We start from the raw sequence: 16679 nt of genomic DNA, 5'->3' as shown, positions 1-16679 counted from the left end.
GTTAAAAGCTCAGAGTAATGATGCGTAACCTTGAGAGAAGCCCTATCACAATATTTCATAGAACGCAAGCGATGTTGTTTTGTTGGTTAGAAACCAATTGGTGGCTATTTTGTTTTATTTGACAACGTAAACATATCGGTTTGATCGGATGCTTTTGTAGCTGTGCTTGGCTTTGTTTGTAAATAACTTGGATATTTACGTTATAATAAATAAAAATCGACTATGGTGAATTGCAGTATGTTTGGTTGCAGCAGTAGGAGCGTCAAAGGTGTTAAAGGAGTCAGTTTTTACAGGTAATTGATTTCGAATATTTTCCTATGATTTACATTGATTTTTGGCATTTATTGTCCGGAGACGTGTATCATGTTGCTTAAAAACTTTCATTATATCAACATATTTACTTCAGGTACTATTTATCTCAATTTAGGAGATACATTTGTGAATTAAAGTATGTTTGCTGTTGATAATGCCTGTTGATTATGGGAATTATGTCAGGGCCGCACTAGGCATCCATATAAAGTTTGAGTTTTTATCGAGTAGAGGTCGATTCAAATTTTACTCAAAAAAAGCAATTTTAAACCTTGGAATCGCATCTAAAATAACGTGTCCAAATTTCAGGCCGCTACGACTCGCCGTTTTGGAGATGTGACGGACAAACAAACAAACTCAACACGGGACTTTGGTTGGGATTTATGTCTCAATAAATGTAACATAAGTATATTGTGAATTAAATGAATAAATAAATAAAAAAATAAATACACAAATGTATTTTCAGTTTTACAAAACGAATATAGGCGAATTATAGAAAAATAAATTGGAATAACCCTGCAGTAATAAATACACAGGTACATATTAAAAAATATTTACAATGCAAATTAATATCTATTTGGCAATTCTCGACCTGAGTACAGCCGTTTTACAGTTTTGCTGCGAACTGTAGCTAACTTAATACCCAATAGTCATAGAATGGTTTTCCTACGTTTGGGCGCCTCTACAGCTTAGCGCATTATTACTCTGAGGTTAAAAGACTATTTAACTAAGCCAATTTAAAAAAAAGGTGTTTCGTATTATTAGCGCCATGATTTTAGTATGTTTTGCATTTCTGATATTACTCCGCGTGTGGCGTTTCAAGATCTCGTCCGCTTATTCTTGGTCAGTTCTGCCGATTGGTCCGTTGACTTACCTTAAACCGGAAATCTTTTACAACTCTCTTATCATTGGTTGGATTCATATGAACTAGTGACGTCATCTGTTTTTATGAAAATTTTTTTTTATTTTTATTTTCGTACATTTTAAGAAATTTTGTAGTACAATTTTACGCTCTAATTTTCACCGCGCGTAAGCAAACATTTTTATATCCAATTTCCCGTAGGGCAAGAGCCCTTAAGAAGACTTAATTCTGTACAGTCAACTCATCATCATCATTCCCTTTCCGCACCTAATGGTGCATGGGACACTGCATTGGTACACCAATCGACAGTCAATTAATCAATAACAATTACTAAAAATAATTTTGTATAACTGTAATTAGTCCGCAAACGTTCTGCGGTATTTTAGAGAAGTAATTCCATTGTGTAAGACATGTTTAATGGGTTGAGGAAAAGAGGAAAGTAAATTCTTCACTAAGTGGGATAAAATCGATATCTGCCGAAATTATGACAAAATATTTACAAGCCTTCAAATTCCCTTTGAAAACCACCAGATCTGTATATACGATAGGGTCTATAAAAGGTCCACGGATAGTAACGAGAAGTTTTATTCGGTATTCGTGGAGGGAAAGCGCCAAAAATTAAAATACGAGGCTGATTTATCTACACTCGATTTCCTTTTTAAGAATTTTTACCCGAGAGTAGCCACCGAGTCTAAAACAGTTACTCTTCCAAGGTTCTGGTTATATTTTTCACACATAACTATATTCGGCCTCTTCTAGAATATGCTTCCGTGGTCTGGTCTCCATTCTATGTGAATCGCATAAATCACATTGAATCAGTCCAACATCGCTTGCTTTGAAAAGTAGCGTGGATGCTTGGTCTAGAGAGAGGTAACTATTCTTATGCTGATGTAGAAATAATGTTAAATATTTCCAGTCTACAAAAAAGTAAAATTAATATTGACTCCATATGTATGTTCGGCATATGAAATGGAATAATCGATGTGCCATCATTACTGGGACAGGTAAAATTCCGTATTCCAACTTGCAGGTTGAGAAACAATGAAGTACTGTTCATCGATCAGCATAGAATAAACTATAGCCCTAATTCTCCAATGACCCTTTTTTGTCGTATCGTTAATTCAAGACAAGATCTGAACTTTTTCGGTTCAAGTTAACAACGATTTGAACGAGCACTAAATAAATAGTCTAGATCTTGTTTTGATGTTCTTTATGTTTGTCAATGCTTCTTTTTTTAAAAATGTTTTGAACTATTTTTATATTGTTGCATTAATACTACATAAATTGTATAAATGGCCAATGTCCGTTAATAAACGAATAAATACATATGATTTATTCGCCCGAAAACAAAATATAAAAAATAATAGTATTGAATAAATTAGCACAACTTACAGAGTATTAGGCTGGATGGGATGCGCTCTCAACAAGTCGGAATAAACTGTTACGTAGGACGCCATTTTGCGACTGACGAGCCTTCAAAACAAGCGACTTTCCCGCCACAGCGGTAAAGAAAACTTCCGGAAAATACAATATCACAATATTATAATATAAAACAATACGTTTATTTTAAGTTTGCTGGATAATTTCAACGATTGATCCGAAAACCCACATCACGCAACTTTGTGTGCTTTATCATATATTTATTTTAGAACGGTAGCGGAATATTAGATATAATTTTTGCAAACTGGTAATTTGATTCTATTTACTGTCATCGTTCATGGCGATGTTCAGACTGAAGCGTCGTGACCAAAAATTTGACGGTAAAAATTTATCACCGTGTTCCGTTTTCAAATATTTTATTCGTGTAGATCATTCGAATTTTACCAATAATTTACCAACTTATACTTGCTCGTTTTCTAGGTAGGTTAGAAATGGTATTTTCAAATTTTATTTTATTTGAAATACATTATTTTATACATAAAATTTATATAATATTCTCAATAAGTTTTGGGGATATCTACTCATTTTGGAACAAGCGTAAAACAATAATTTACATACAAAGTGTTTCAGAGCCAGACCGTAATAGTTCAGAGGAATATTCCACGTAGTAAACTTTTTTTCAATCCTGACAATTTTTTTCCAAAGACTAGTTTTATGTTTTTTTTTTTGTAATTTGAAAACGGGTAAATCTTTGATTTCTCGGACAACCATCCCTTCCACAAATCCATCTCCTACAGAAAAAAATGAGATAAAAAACGTATTTTACCAATGAAGTGATACGCACCGGACGCGGACCAGGGAAGCGACTGGCAGGGAAGAGGTATGCGTTTGTGGGAGGGATGCTAGTCCGAAAAATTAGGTATTTTCTCCATTTTCAGATTATAAAAAAAAACCTTAAAAAACGATTTAAAAAAAAATATTTTTTTTTTAAGTTTACCACCATGAATGTTCCTGTGAAGTTTTGCGGGCTGGCCCTAAAACATCGTGTATATACGTATTTAGACTTTTTTTTAAACAATCAGGTACAAAAACATTTTTTTTTATTTTATTTTTTTATTTATTTCTTAAGTTAGCTTATATTAAAACTAATATAAACTATTATGTACATTTACATCATCTATATATATTTACATTTCCTTACAGTAACTTATACATTTATTTTTAAATTCTTTCAGACACTTTTCATTCTTCATACATTCAGGCATCTCATCATACATTTTTAAACCCTTATACATCAAACAATTTTGCGACTCAGCTCTTTTCAATAATGGTAGTCTTATTTTATCCTTTTGTCTAGTAGCATATTCATGACAATTTTTGTTTAAGACAACTTTATCCTAAAAATATTTTGGTAATTTATCGTGAAAAAATTTATGTATAAATATCAACATATTAAATTTAAGTCTCCTTCTTACAGATAACCATTTTAGTTCATCTCTCATTTTTTTTACATTGCTATATTTATTTTTCTTAAGAACTATTCTCATCGCTTTATTTTGTAAAATTTCTAGTTTATTTAAATTTCCTTCGTTTGCTAAAAATAATATTGTTGAGCAGTAATCTATATGTGGAAGAATGATTGTTTTGTAAATTAGTTCTGCAGTATCTTTATTTAATTTATTTCTCAATCTACTAAGGAAAAATATTTTTTTTGATAATTTTTCATTAACGTGTTCAAAATTTGCATTTAATGTCAATTTTGAATCAAGTATTTATCCCCAAATATTTCATTTCATTAACCTTTTCTATGGTTTCATTATCAATAAGTACATTCATCCTTGGGTTTGGCTTTTTCCTTCCTAACTCCATGTATTTTGTTTTTCCAACATTAAGCTGAAGTTTAATAAACATATTAAATATTATTTTAACTTTTTTTAAAATACCGTTATTTTTATTAAGGGAAAAAAAACGATGATGATCTCTATAAATCCCTAAGGGTCTGGACAACGCCGCGCTGGCTCACGGCGCATCGCTCGGCAGTTAATGTTTCACAAAATATTCGTTTGTATTCAAACTTACGAATTTCGTCTAGATATGGACCGTGAAAGACTTACTCTGGTATTTTATAAAAATTCGTAAAATTGCTAGATGCTGCACTGGAGGACGGCAGAAATACTGATTTAAATTGCAATTTTTCAATGTTCTTGGACTCCCACCTGAATCGTAGGGCTGATCACATTACCTTAACGTAATGCATGATCAAAATACGCTGCATTTGATTTACAAATGCAGTGCCGTATGCACCTTTGAGTGCGGAAAGGGGAATGATGATGATGTTGATGATTTTCTGCCCTACATTTAAGCAGTTAGATAATCTTCCAGTGGGAGCTACGATTAACTTATAAAAATAAATTCCAAAGGTCATTGAAACCGCATTTGAGAAAATGCGTTCATTTTTTCAAGGTGAAAATAAAATGTAGTAATATTACGTTTTCATGTCATATGGAAATAGTATCCTTCGTGCTAACGTCATGTTTTTTCTTTAGCTTTCTAGTTTCTATGTATAAATTTAAAATATGAGTGAAATCCATCACCGATTCCCTAATATCGTACTTCGACCTTGAAAATTTCACGCTAGCGACAAATAATATCATAAATTTCACTAAATACATTTAAAATAGTTGCGATTTTAATGTTTTTTCGCTCTGATTTCTGATAATTTATGTTTTTAGAAAACAAGATTAGCTTTCAAGTGAAGAAAAGTTAATTTCCGTTAACCTTCTGAGAGGCCATTAAAACGAGTAATATGCTCACGGTGCGGCGTAGATTTGATTCTGAAAATTTTAAAAATAATAAACAATGAAAAACCGAACACGTGCCTAATAAATTACATTTAAAAAAACCTAGGTTGTCGTAACATATCGAAATTTAATGTGCGGATTTATTTTCTACGTGATATATTGACTGGACATCTAGATAGCCCGAATCTGGATTAATTATCCCCTAGAAGCCGCAAGCATGGGGGGAGGCGGGGGGTGCCCAGAGTTACCAACCTCAATATTTCACTCTCCCAATATTGTCCGCGAAAAGCCGTTAGCGGGGGGGAAGGTAGCTGCTATTGTGTCGAAAAATTGGACAAATCAAAATTTCATAGATAGAGTAATTTCTACAAAGTATTTTATTATATGAGAAATTGTTTAAAAATCGGTAGAATTTCCGTCAAATTCGGTAGATTGCTCATAAAATCGGTAGATCTACCGAAAAATCGGTAAGTCTGGCAACGCCGCTCGAATCTGTCTCAAAATTAGCCCTTAGCCGTACGCGTCAAACTGTTTATTCCACGTACTATTCGTCCGTACAAACTATGTCCAGAACTCTCCACTTGTGCGCTTCGCTCGAGAGTATAATGAGGAAGTTCAATGGTTTTTTTTATTATATGCTAATAGACTATCAAAGAAAGCCGAAACGATCGTTTTTTTATTATTTTTATGTATTGTATTATCATCGCTATGATTTTTTAAAGTTTTGTTATTTCGAATTTACATAATTATACCGCCCGCGATGTCACGAATTCAAATCGGTGAGTTTTCCTGTCATTCAAAAGGCGAAGCCCGTACCCATCAAAATACACTTAAGTTTAAAACCATTGCTACCAGTGACGTTTCAAAGTAGTTTGTTTTTATCAAAACCATTTTTATTAATTTTTTCATACATTTTCGAGGAACTTCGCCGTACAATAAAATGGTCTTATTTTTACCGCGTGCAAGAAAACATTTATTATATCTAATTTCCGTAGCACAGAGCTTCTTCATTTCAAAACATTTTCACTAAAGCAATCGTTGAGAAGATGCTCAATAAATTTCGAATAAAGTCTATTCCACTACAGAGTCGTAAATTTTGGCGTTCATAAATTATTAAAGTTAATATCATTTTGCACTTAAATTCGAGAACTATATGGCCATAATACCCGCAAATAAAAACGGTTGCGAATCACGATATTTTCATGGCAGAAGATTAGTATAATATTATTCTAACATTTGCTAAATTGGGGGTTCGTATGATGTAGAGTAATATATTAAAATAATGTTTAAATCAGGGTTGTGTACGACTTACACGATTGGATTTAGATATTTTTTTTTGAAATACAGGTAGTCGTCGACTCACGACCACAGTCGATTCTGATAAACAGGTCGAAAGTAGGTCTGGTCGTAAGTCGGCTCATAGAATCATATGTTTTTTTTTTACATTGTTTTCCACATTCCTGTTATGATTATTTGAAGGACAAGACAAAAATGGGATCATTATCAGGTAACAAATTTTACAAGTGAGCAAAAAAATAATAAAAACCATTTCTGGGACACTTGCTTCATAAACTATTTAATAAAATATATTTTTAATCAATGAAAGCTAACTTAACCTAACCTAATCTAACATTTAAATATAACCTGTGGCGGTATTCTGGATCTACCACCTAGAGAGTGATTGATTTGAAGATTTTTATTTTTTTAATGTGACGACACTTTGCTTTATATAATGGCCACACTGATTATGCGTCAACTGGTGTATAAAACTGCTTAAAAAATGGAAATAAAACTAATGCGGATTGGACAATTCAACTTAATTAAGTGTTTTGGGTAATGCTGTTAAGGTCGCAATAATGTTCTAAATATGTTTGATTTCATCTGTTCATATTTTTTGACGTTTAATCATCAGTGTGGCCATATATGAAGCAAAAATTAGTCGCATGGAAAAAATAATTATCCCTTAAATTAACTATTCTCTAGGGGTAGAGAAGATTCATAATTGCACCCCTAGGCAGAACCCTTCAGTCTTATGATCAGCGCCTAGAGCATTTTGGTCTAGATGTTGGAAGTTAGGAAACAGATTGTAGACTTGATATATCCTTACAATATCATTAATTCTAATGTTGACTCTACATTTTGTTTAGAGAATGTAACTTTGAATGTCGATTGAGAGCGTTCACTACTTTTAATCTTCCAACCTTCATTCATATGGCGCACTTTAATTCATTGTCACGTATGTTAAGATTATATAATTATGTAGAAAGTAATGTTGATATTGATATCTTTAACGATACAATAAATAATTATAGTAGAACTGTAACGCAATTTATAAAACCAAATATTCCCCTGAGTTAGTTGGGTAAAAATATTTGTAATAACCTGTTTGAATAATTTAATGTAATAAATTTCATAATATTAATAGGATTCAGTTAAGCTTGTGCATTTATATCCTTGGTGCATTCATATCTTGGTATTTATATAACATAAAAAAATGTGATTATTTTACCAATGTCGTATGTACTGTTTATTGTTTGTAAACGTTTATTACGTTTATAAATAAAATATTTCAAATGTAATCACAGAAAAAAAGAAACGAACAAAAACGTTTACTTCGAAACAAAAAAAAAAATTTTGAACAGACAAAAAAGGGCTTAATCCGCGATAGCCAAGGTGTCAAAAATGCTCACTTTCGTCTACTTGATATTTTATTTTGAAGGCTCGTAATAAAATAAAATTATATTATTAGATTAATAATTTAAGTGATTTAAAAAAAACATCAACATTCACAACAAAATAACTAATTCAATTTTTTAATGTTCCATCAGTTGACAAAATATATAAAAAAAAAAAAAAAATAAATCTATAAAGATAATAAAAAAAACCATACATTAAGTTATTCACGTAGACGCCAATATTATATTAATATGCAAAATTTTCATACTAAACATTTTGAAAAAAGTTATGTATATCAGGGAATAAATTTCTATAACAATTTGCCCGATGAAATAAAAATTATTAATATCTTTACAAAATTCAAAGTAAAGATAAAAATATTTGTTTATCAACCTCCTTAATTAAATATTGCTTTTTAACATATGAATTATATTTAAGTTTTCTAAAATTAACGAAATCTGTTTTTTTTGTTTTCTTCCTTTTTTTTAATGTTTTTTTCTACAGTACTAGAAGTTTTTTTGTTAAGTAACTTGAAAACCTTATTTTATAATTTTGTTCACCACGTTATATTATTCATGTGGGTGAATGTGTATGTGCGTGTGAGTGAGTGTGCGTGTGCGTGTATATGTGTGTGTAATTATAAATGCGTGCGCACGCATGCTCATTTGCATGCATATGCACTTATTTATAAAAAAAATATTTTATATACCTTTATAATTTTTTTGAAAAAGATGTGTATTTTTGTACTTAAATTATCAATATTGTAATCCCACAGCAAGCACAAGAGGTTGCTTCTTTTTTGGTGTGGTATTCCGTTTCGTTTTTTTTTTTGTACTTTTGCTTTATTATGTATTTCTTTTTGTTAACATGTTGTAACTTTATATTATATTAAATAAAATAAATAAAAAAATAAAAAATATGTAACGTAAAAGCAAACACAATGTCTTGTAAAGCAGAATTTTTTCTTTCAAATTACGTATAGCATTACAGTTTCTTTTTTACTTTTGGTTCTCATTTTTAAATTTATAAAAAAATGGACACGACCCATGTTATATTATAACGCTACTTTGAAAAATATGATATTTACGAAAAGCATCTTGAATATTTAAATTTTGTTTAACTTTCGACTAATCGATCGCCTTGTCAGCCCTGGTTCAACGCTGTCTCCTGTACATTACTTATATTTAACTCAGCTTGAAAAGAAAGTTACTTTGGAAAGTTGCATGTCTAGAAAAAATATATACATACTACATAATATATACTACAGTTTTGATCGTTTGTAATGTTGACCTAGCCATTTAAAAATATATATACTTTGCTTATATGTTCCGAGACAAAAAATATAAAAAAGAATACATATAATATTAAAAACACACGGTTTGTCAGTATGAATTTAAAGAAATAAAAATAAAATAAGTCATGTGCGACAAAATTCACTAATCTACACATTCTGGACATTGGGGCTGTTAACGAAAAGGCACTGTAAATGAAAAACGAATTTCATTCAGTTTTGTGATTGGGAAATATTTGAAGAAAGGATAGGAACATGGAATGGATACCTACCTTCAATATGATGGGAATGTTCTTCAATTTCGGGCACTGGATGACAAAATGAACTAAAAAATGTAACAAAGTTTTCCACGACGCGCGACGATTCCAACCACTTTTTATCCGATTTTTTGTGAAGTCAAAAATGTTGTCAGGTTATTGTTCTAAATCTGAATCTTCTAATTTGGAATTTCTTCTATCTTGATGTTAGGTAGGTACCATAAGAATGGGCCAAAGGAAGGATGGGAACAAAAGGTAATCGGCCAGGAATAGTATCGATAAATGCTGTTATTTACTTAACATACAAGCAAAAGTTGCTCTAACAGGATTTGATAAATGGCAAACTGTGACTTCTGGTGACACGGCTGGGAAGTTATAAAAATTGAAGTTCGACAACGGACGCAGCAGCCTTCTATGACGAGCGTCTTGAGGATACGGCGGTGGACCTGGCTTGGACGCGTGTTGCGCATGCCTCAGGAAAACCTAAACCCAAGTTGCCTCTTCTCTAAACCTGCGGGCTCACGCCTTTCCTGGAAGGCCGTCGATGACGATATTTCGACTTTATTCGGTGGAACTAAGGGGCGCTGGATTGGCGTGGGAGAGGAGAAGGTGCTGGCTGGCGAAAGAGTCACTGGTGATGTCCACATGCTCCACTTAGGAGCGGATGTGGAAAAGAAGAAAGAAGACACGGTTGGGGGCATAAAAATAAATTGATTTCAACAGAGACGGGACATCGCTTATAGCATTATGAAAATGCATATACATAAAGTCTATCTCCGTTCAACATTTCTCTAATAAATAAAAAAAATATCTATTCTTTTTTATAGTTGCACCCAAGTTAAAGCATTTTATCACTACACAAGCGGACCCGACAGACTTTGTCCTGCACGAACGTTGGCTTGCCTGCTAATACCCTGGAAAAATACTTTTCATTAATAAGTAGGTACTTGTTTATGATTGAATTCCCAAACTAAAAATTTTTAATATTCAAAGATTTAATTTAAGTAGGTACTTGTTTATGGTTGAATTCCAAAATATAAAATAATTCATTTTCAAATATAGAATTCTTTTTGCAAATGTCAAACTCAGCTCTTCTCACCAACAGGGGTACACTTTGTTCATGAATGCGTTTTTTAAAAATGTAATGAAGGTCAGTTAATATTATTCTAGTATTACCAAAAATCCAATAAAAATAAATATATGGGAAGAAATTATAATAATCTGATTGGGGTCCATAAAAAGCAAATGTCGTTTGTAAACATTCAAAAACAAACTTTTTTTAAACATAAAAAACAACATCCTTCCATTTTTTATTTAATATGCCTTCTCGTCGAATGCAACCCTGGTAGTTCAATGGTAAAATGATTTATGCTTCTAATTGTTTTAAAAATATTCGATTATAAATTATCTACGAACACGCGCAGCGCAAAGATCTACATTTCGCTGAAAACCGCACGTACATCGGATAAGCCGTTTAAGAGGAGTTCAGTGACAATACACGTACAGAAGAATTGTATATATAAGGATCCGACGGTATTTTTCTGCGTAGCGACACGTCTGAGCATGTCGAAATTATGTTTTCTGAAGTTAAATGCCATTCACTACGTGTTACGTTCACTACCTGTAACGTGGTTATTTGTTATGTTATGTATTTATTTAAAAAATTGTTCGAAAAAAACAATTAATGATTATTCCTTACTAATACATATCATTAGAACAAAAAATTGGTTTAACACCAAACGTGTAACGGACGGTTTCGTCGCTTTGCTTGCAATGAGGAAGTTCAGTGGTTTTTAAATTTTTTTTATTCGTTAATAGACTGTTAAACTAAGTCAAAAAATATTTTTTTAAATTTTTACATATCGTATTATCGGCGCTACGATTTTTTAAAGTTTTGTATTTCTGAAATAACTCCGCGTGTGACGTCAGAGGTTCATTTCCGCTTATTCCCATTCAGTTCTTCCTATTGGTCCAGAAGCGACAAGCAGACCGGAAATCTTCCATAGCTCTTAGATCATAGGTTGATTCACATGAACCAGTGACGTCATTTAAAGTAGTGAGTTTTTATCAGAATTTATTTTATTATTTTTTATGTACATTTTCAAGAAACTTTGCCGTACAATTTAATGCTCTAATTTTTACCCCGCGTAAGAAAACATTTTTTGTATCCAATTTCCCGTAGGGCTGAAGTTCCTCATTCTCGACCTGAGTACCTACGGTACATTATTTTTATGTAAACTATAACGAACGTAGTGGTTGATAACCCTAGAATTATTTTTTCCTACTTGGGCGGGTCTATATCGGTAGCGCATTATTACTTTGAGCCTGTAATCAGCCTGGATCCCATAGTTTTTGTATATTATATTTATTTATCTTATTTTTTTCTTTTATAGTTTTTTTTCTAGTTTAATGTTAGTATAATAGTAACGATTAACAAATATGCTAATGATATGGTGTTAATTTATTTGATATATTTTGTATACAAGTGGAAGGTACGATGTCATAGTTAAAGTTAAAGTTCTCCCTACTGATTACATAGATACACTACCGATCCCTCCACCATCAAGTTTTGATGTAAGTACATCGGTGTGTACCTATAGTCCAGATCTTGTCTCGATGTCCCTTATGTTTGTCAATGCTTCTTTCTTTTTTCTTTAAATGTTTTAAACTATTCTTTTATTGTAATATTTAAACCTTATAAATTGTATACATGGACAATGTCCGTTAATAAATAAATAAATAAATAAAATGCTGACATACATACGTGTATATGTACATATTTCTTGTTATTTTTCTTTTTATACTCATATTTTAATATTGTTTTTTAGTTTTTATTTTTTGTATATCTAAAAAACACATTATATTATTAACATATTACAACAGAGATAAAGAACGTTTCAGAGAAGGTAACATAGAAGTCTAGGCATCTACAGAAGGCTTATGACCTGTCAATGGCTGGTTTAAGTGAACATTTTACACCCTGTGTAACATTCACCATTCTGCCCATATTCGAACATCTATATTCCTTCAATTCTTTCATCTGTTGATGTTTGTTAAGATAAAGAGCTGAAACCTTTATTTATGCGGGTGAGATTTATCTAATTGAATTATCTCTTTTACTTCACAAGCATCAACAGATGAAAGCATTGAGAACTCCCCGGGGAGCTGATAACATTATATTATTGTTATATTTTATACTGTAAAAGGCACTTGTGCCGCATAACAAATAAATAAATAAAATAAACAATAAATGTTATTTATTTTATTATACATTTATTACGTAAACCTGTTTATACGCACCGTGTTTGATTTTTATGTTTTTTTTACACCTTCGATTGCTTCTCAGACGAAAGGGTCATCTTTTCTCCTCCTGGACGTGGGTCTAGGCTCCCTGTACGCTTGGGACCCTCGCCATAACGCCAGGCCGGGGGCAGATATCCTATGTTCGAACTCCGTCCTGCCGGGGTATGCGGTGAACCAGGTGCGGATGCTCTGGGCAGCTGTGCAAAACAAAATACAAATTTGAATATTTAAATGTTTGGTTTTTAATAACAAGCTAAGTGCGTAATGATGCTGCACACTCCGTGGACCGCAAGACAAATATACGTCTTCATCTCGATTATGATGGGAAGATAAGGGCGTCATAAAACAAATTCTCGCTAGTGATTACGAAGATACACTACCGACTTTTGGGTAGGTACGTCGATATGAAACTAGGAAAAGGTACGATGTCATAGTTAAAGCTAAAGTTCTCCCTACCGATTACGTAGATACACCACCGATCCCCCCACCATCAAGTTTTGATGTAAGTACATCGGTTTGTACCGACGGGTCTAGTACCACATAGTGGAGTGAAAACCAAAGTTATTTATTTACCAATTAATTCTTAGGTCTGTCAACAAATATCTTAGTCTAAGTATATTTAACAAGTTGTCTATTTTAATGCGATCACTGAATTAAATTAAATTATAACCAACTCTCTTCCGATTTAAAAAAAAAAAATTTGGTTGTTTATTTTTCCATACATCAGAACTTAAGCAAAATACAACGATACTTTTTTTTTAAATACACATTAAAAAATACACAGCCTCAAACTCCAGATAAAAAAAGTATTGATAACCTTGACAGTAAAATGTTTGGTGAATTGTTACTTACTAAAATCAAAGGCCGCTTCTCCAGGCACCCCTATACTGGGCCAAAGGGCCGGAGAGTGGACGTACGGCTTCCTCTCCAATAGGGGAGCTGGTCGGTTAGGAGGAGGAAGAGGACTATCCTTATCTCCTACGAGGGCTTCGTAGCGTACCACAGGGAACCCTGCGAACAAAATTGTTTGATACTTAATGGATTCGGCTTTTAATTGGCAAATTGGAAACCAAATGTAAATAAAGCGCGGTTTTTAATTTGTCACGTTTTCAACTGTACAGGGTCAAATTATAATGAGATGCCTGAAAATATAAAAGGTTAATAAAATTTCAGAGTTTTTTTCAATAATCCGACAGCATAAAAATATAAACGTTTAACTTCAAAACTTTAGAAACTAGAAGAAAGGTAAATGACATGTTATATTTATATAAGGTTGTAAATGGTAGATTGGAAAGTTCAAGCTGTTTAAGTACTATAAAAATTTCTGTTCCTAATGGTCATACCTTAAGGAACCCAAAATTATTCCAAATAGAGTCATTAAAAAATAATGTGACCTTCTTTAATCCAGTGTCAAGAATGTGCAGATTATACAACTCCATTGAAAATGTAGAGATCGACATTTTTGACGCTGGATTGTTTAGGTTTAAGAAGTGTATACACAATGCGTTTTTATTTTGATATATTATTTTTTTACGTCTAATTTTGATGGATTACTTTTTATTTATTTATTTATTTTTTAAGTTTTTTTACAATAAACATAAATGATAAAACAGATTTTTGTTAATTGAACAAATGTTTTTATGTGCAAAAGTGTTTTAAAATTCACCTCGTCTAGTATAGTCGATTTCATATGTTGAAGCCATTTTGTCGTCCATATTACCGCACGGCTGTTCAAGCATTTCTGTACACACATCCGCCATCTGGAAAGAAAAACCACACATTATTTTTCTAGTATTTTTATTCTATGTCCGGTCAAACGAAGAAGAAAGTTCTAGCTGTGAAATAGAACCAAAACCTCAGACGAGTGTTTTCGACTTGGTGGCAATTCTCGGTTAAATATCCTGAAAAAGGAAATCAAGTAGATAAGTCTATGCTTTAAGTTCTGGGGTCGACTCTTAGAAGCGTGGATGTGAAATATTGGTCCAAGGTGGTTTTACACCGCAATATTTTATTGTTCCTGGACTGGCACCTGGAGCGTAAGATCACTTAACATCATTTGTAACAAAAATGATCCAGAAAATTGGAGTTACGATGCATTGCTCTAAGCAACACTGAGTGCGGGCAGGAAAATGATGACGTTTTTTCATCGTCATTTTCCTATCCGCACCCAGTGAAAACAATAAGGTACTGCTAACTTACTTTTCCGATTTTTATGACAACGTATTGATTAACTTAACTTTGTTTATAGAGTCGATAAACCGGCTAACATAAATTTATTTCAAGAATACAAATTAATAAAACATGTTTTTGATATCAAAAATATATTGAGCTTTAACTTATTTAACTTAATTTAACACTTTGAAAACTGGCCCATATTGTGTAACTTTTAATACAGTACCTACAAATATAGATGTGAAGATTTTCTCCTATAATTATTATGTCTTATGTAGTGTACCCGAAACTTAAGTTCTTATTGATATTAAACTCGAATGTGGCATAAAAGTTCAAATTGTTTTAATTAAACAAAGTTTGATTATGTCCAAATGCTTGCAGACTGGCTGGATTTCCTCCCTAGGGAGTTGTTCATATTTAAATTTATTTCAACAGAGAGGGAAAAAAATTTGAGAAGGGAATATGGAAGTCTAGGCATTTACAGGGCTTATGACCTGTAATTGGCTGGTTTAAGTGGCCACTTTACACACTGTGTAACATTCACCATTCTGCCCAAGTTTGAACATCCACATTTCCTCAACTCTTCCATCTGTTGACTTTTGTGAAGTAAAAGAGCTGAAACCTTTATCACATGGGTGAGATTCATCCGGCTGAACCAAATCACCTACTAGGCAACGCCTGAAAACAATTGTTCAATTTTTATACTTCTTCTTTTACCAGGTAGTAATTCAACAAAGTTTGATCATGTCCAAATGCTTGCAGACTGGCTGGATTTCCTCCCTAGGGAGTTGTTCATATTTTAATTTATTTCAACAGAGAGGGGCCCTGTAAATGCCTAGACTTCCATATTCCCTTCTCAAAAAATTTTCCCTCTCTGTTGAAATAAATTTAAATATTGTTTTAATTAGTTTATAGGAGCAAGAGTATTAAAAAAATGTCAGCATTGATGTAGATTAAATCGGGTTATAGTCCCGTGGCTAGTATCTCGGTCTAACGGCTCAAAGGCTCGTGGTTCGAATCCCACTATACCCAAACTTGATTACCGTTTTTTTAATAGCGAGTTATTTACAACTCGTTGAAAACGGCACTCATAATGAAAATTTGGGTAAATTATAAGAACGCAAATATTTCTTTTTCAAATAAATATAAAAAAATTCATGGACAGAATTTCGAATCATCATCAAATAGGAGAATATCAACCTTTTCAAAAACGCCAATAATAATATTTTATAAACAACATAAACAAAAGCGGCCCAAAGTTTGATCCTTGTGGAACACCACTTGTGGCCTTGAATTTGTAAGAAGAAACAGCAACACGCAAAATAATTTAATAGTTTGCTAAATCCAACCGTTAGGAGAGTCTTAACTTCCAACTGATTTAACTTAAGATGAAGTAATTTATTACAAACATTATCGAATGCTTTCCTAAATCAGTATACATGCGTCCAAGTACATCTTATCACACAATGATTTTGAGATAAAGTTTTATATTAAACCCCTTGATATACATTGTAGGCGGTAAATTATAATTATTTTACTACTTATTATTGCGAAATACATAAGATTTTGTTTTACCGTTCCTAAATACAATACGAACAGATACTAGAATTGTAAATGAATATAAGTTT

The 16679-nt window shown here is 32.4% G+C and overlaps 1 protein-coding gene across 5 annotated transcripts in view; it reads right to left on the bottom strand.

Annotated features, from left to right (window-relative positions):
- LOC148278673 (uncharacterized) overlaps nucleotides 1–14635 on the bottom strand; it is a 43192-nt gene extending 28557 nt beyond the window's left edge. For 2 of the 5 annotated variants that reach the window (XR_015823120.1, XR_015823121.1), the window contains exons 1-3: nucleotides 14546–14635; nucleotides 13732–13890; nucleotides 12877–13076 (exon numbers count right to left, since the gene is read on the bottom strand). Coding sequence is in view for 1 of the 5 variants with exons in the window: in XM_088231038.1 (XP_088087164.1) it covers nucleotides 2564–2628 (65 nt within the window). In the remaining 4 variants the exon portion in view is untranslated. Of the gene's footprint in view, nucleotides 1–2563; nucleotides 2891–12876; nucleotides 13077–13731; nucleotides 13891–14545 lie in introns of those variants that run through there. The other 3 variants (XM_088231039.1, XM_088231038.1, XM_088231040.1) reach the window with 3 other exon arrangements.
- Between the last annotated feature and the right edge of the window lie 2044 nt (nucleotides 14636–16679).

The sequence above is a fragment of the Micrasema longulum genome, unplaced genomic scaffold (assembly GCF_059751315.1).
Source record: "Micrasema longulum isolate JH-2025_06_02 unplaced genomic scaffold, ASM5975131v1 h1tg000843l, whole genome shotgun sequence".
Taxonomy (NCBI): Eukaryota; Metazoa; Arthropoda; class Insecta; order Trichoptera; family Brachycentridae; genus Micrasema; species Micrasema longulum.
Note: the sequence above shows the minus strand (reverse complement) of the source record. Positions and strands in the feature narration are given on the sequence as shown.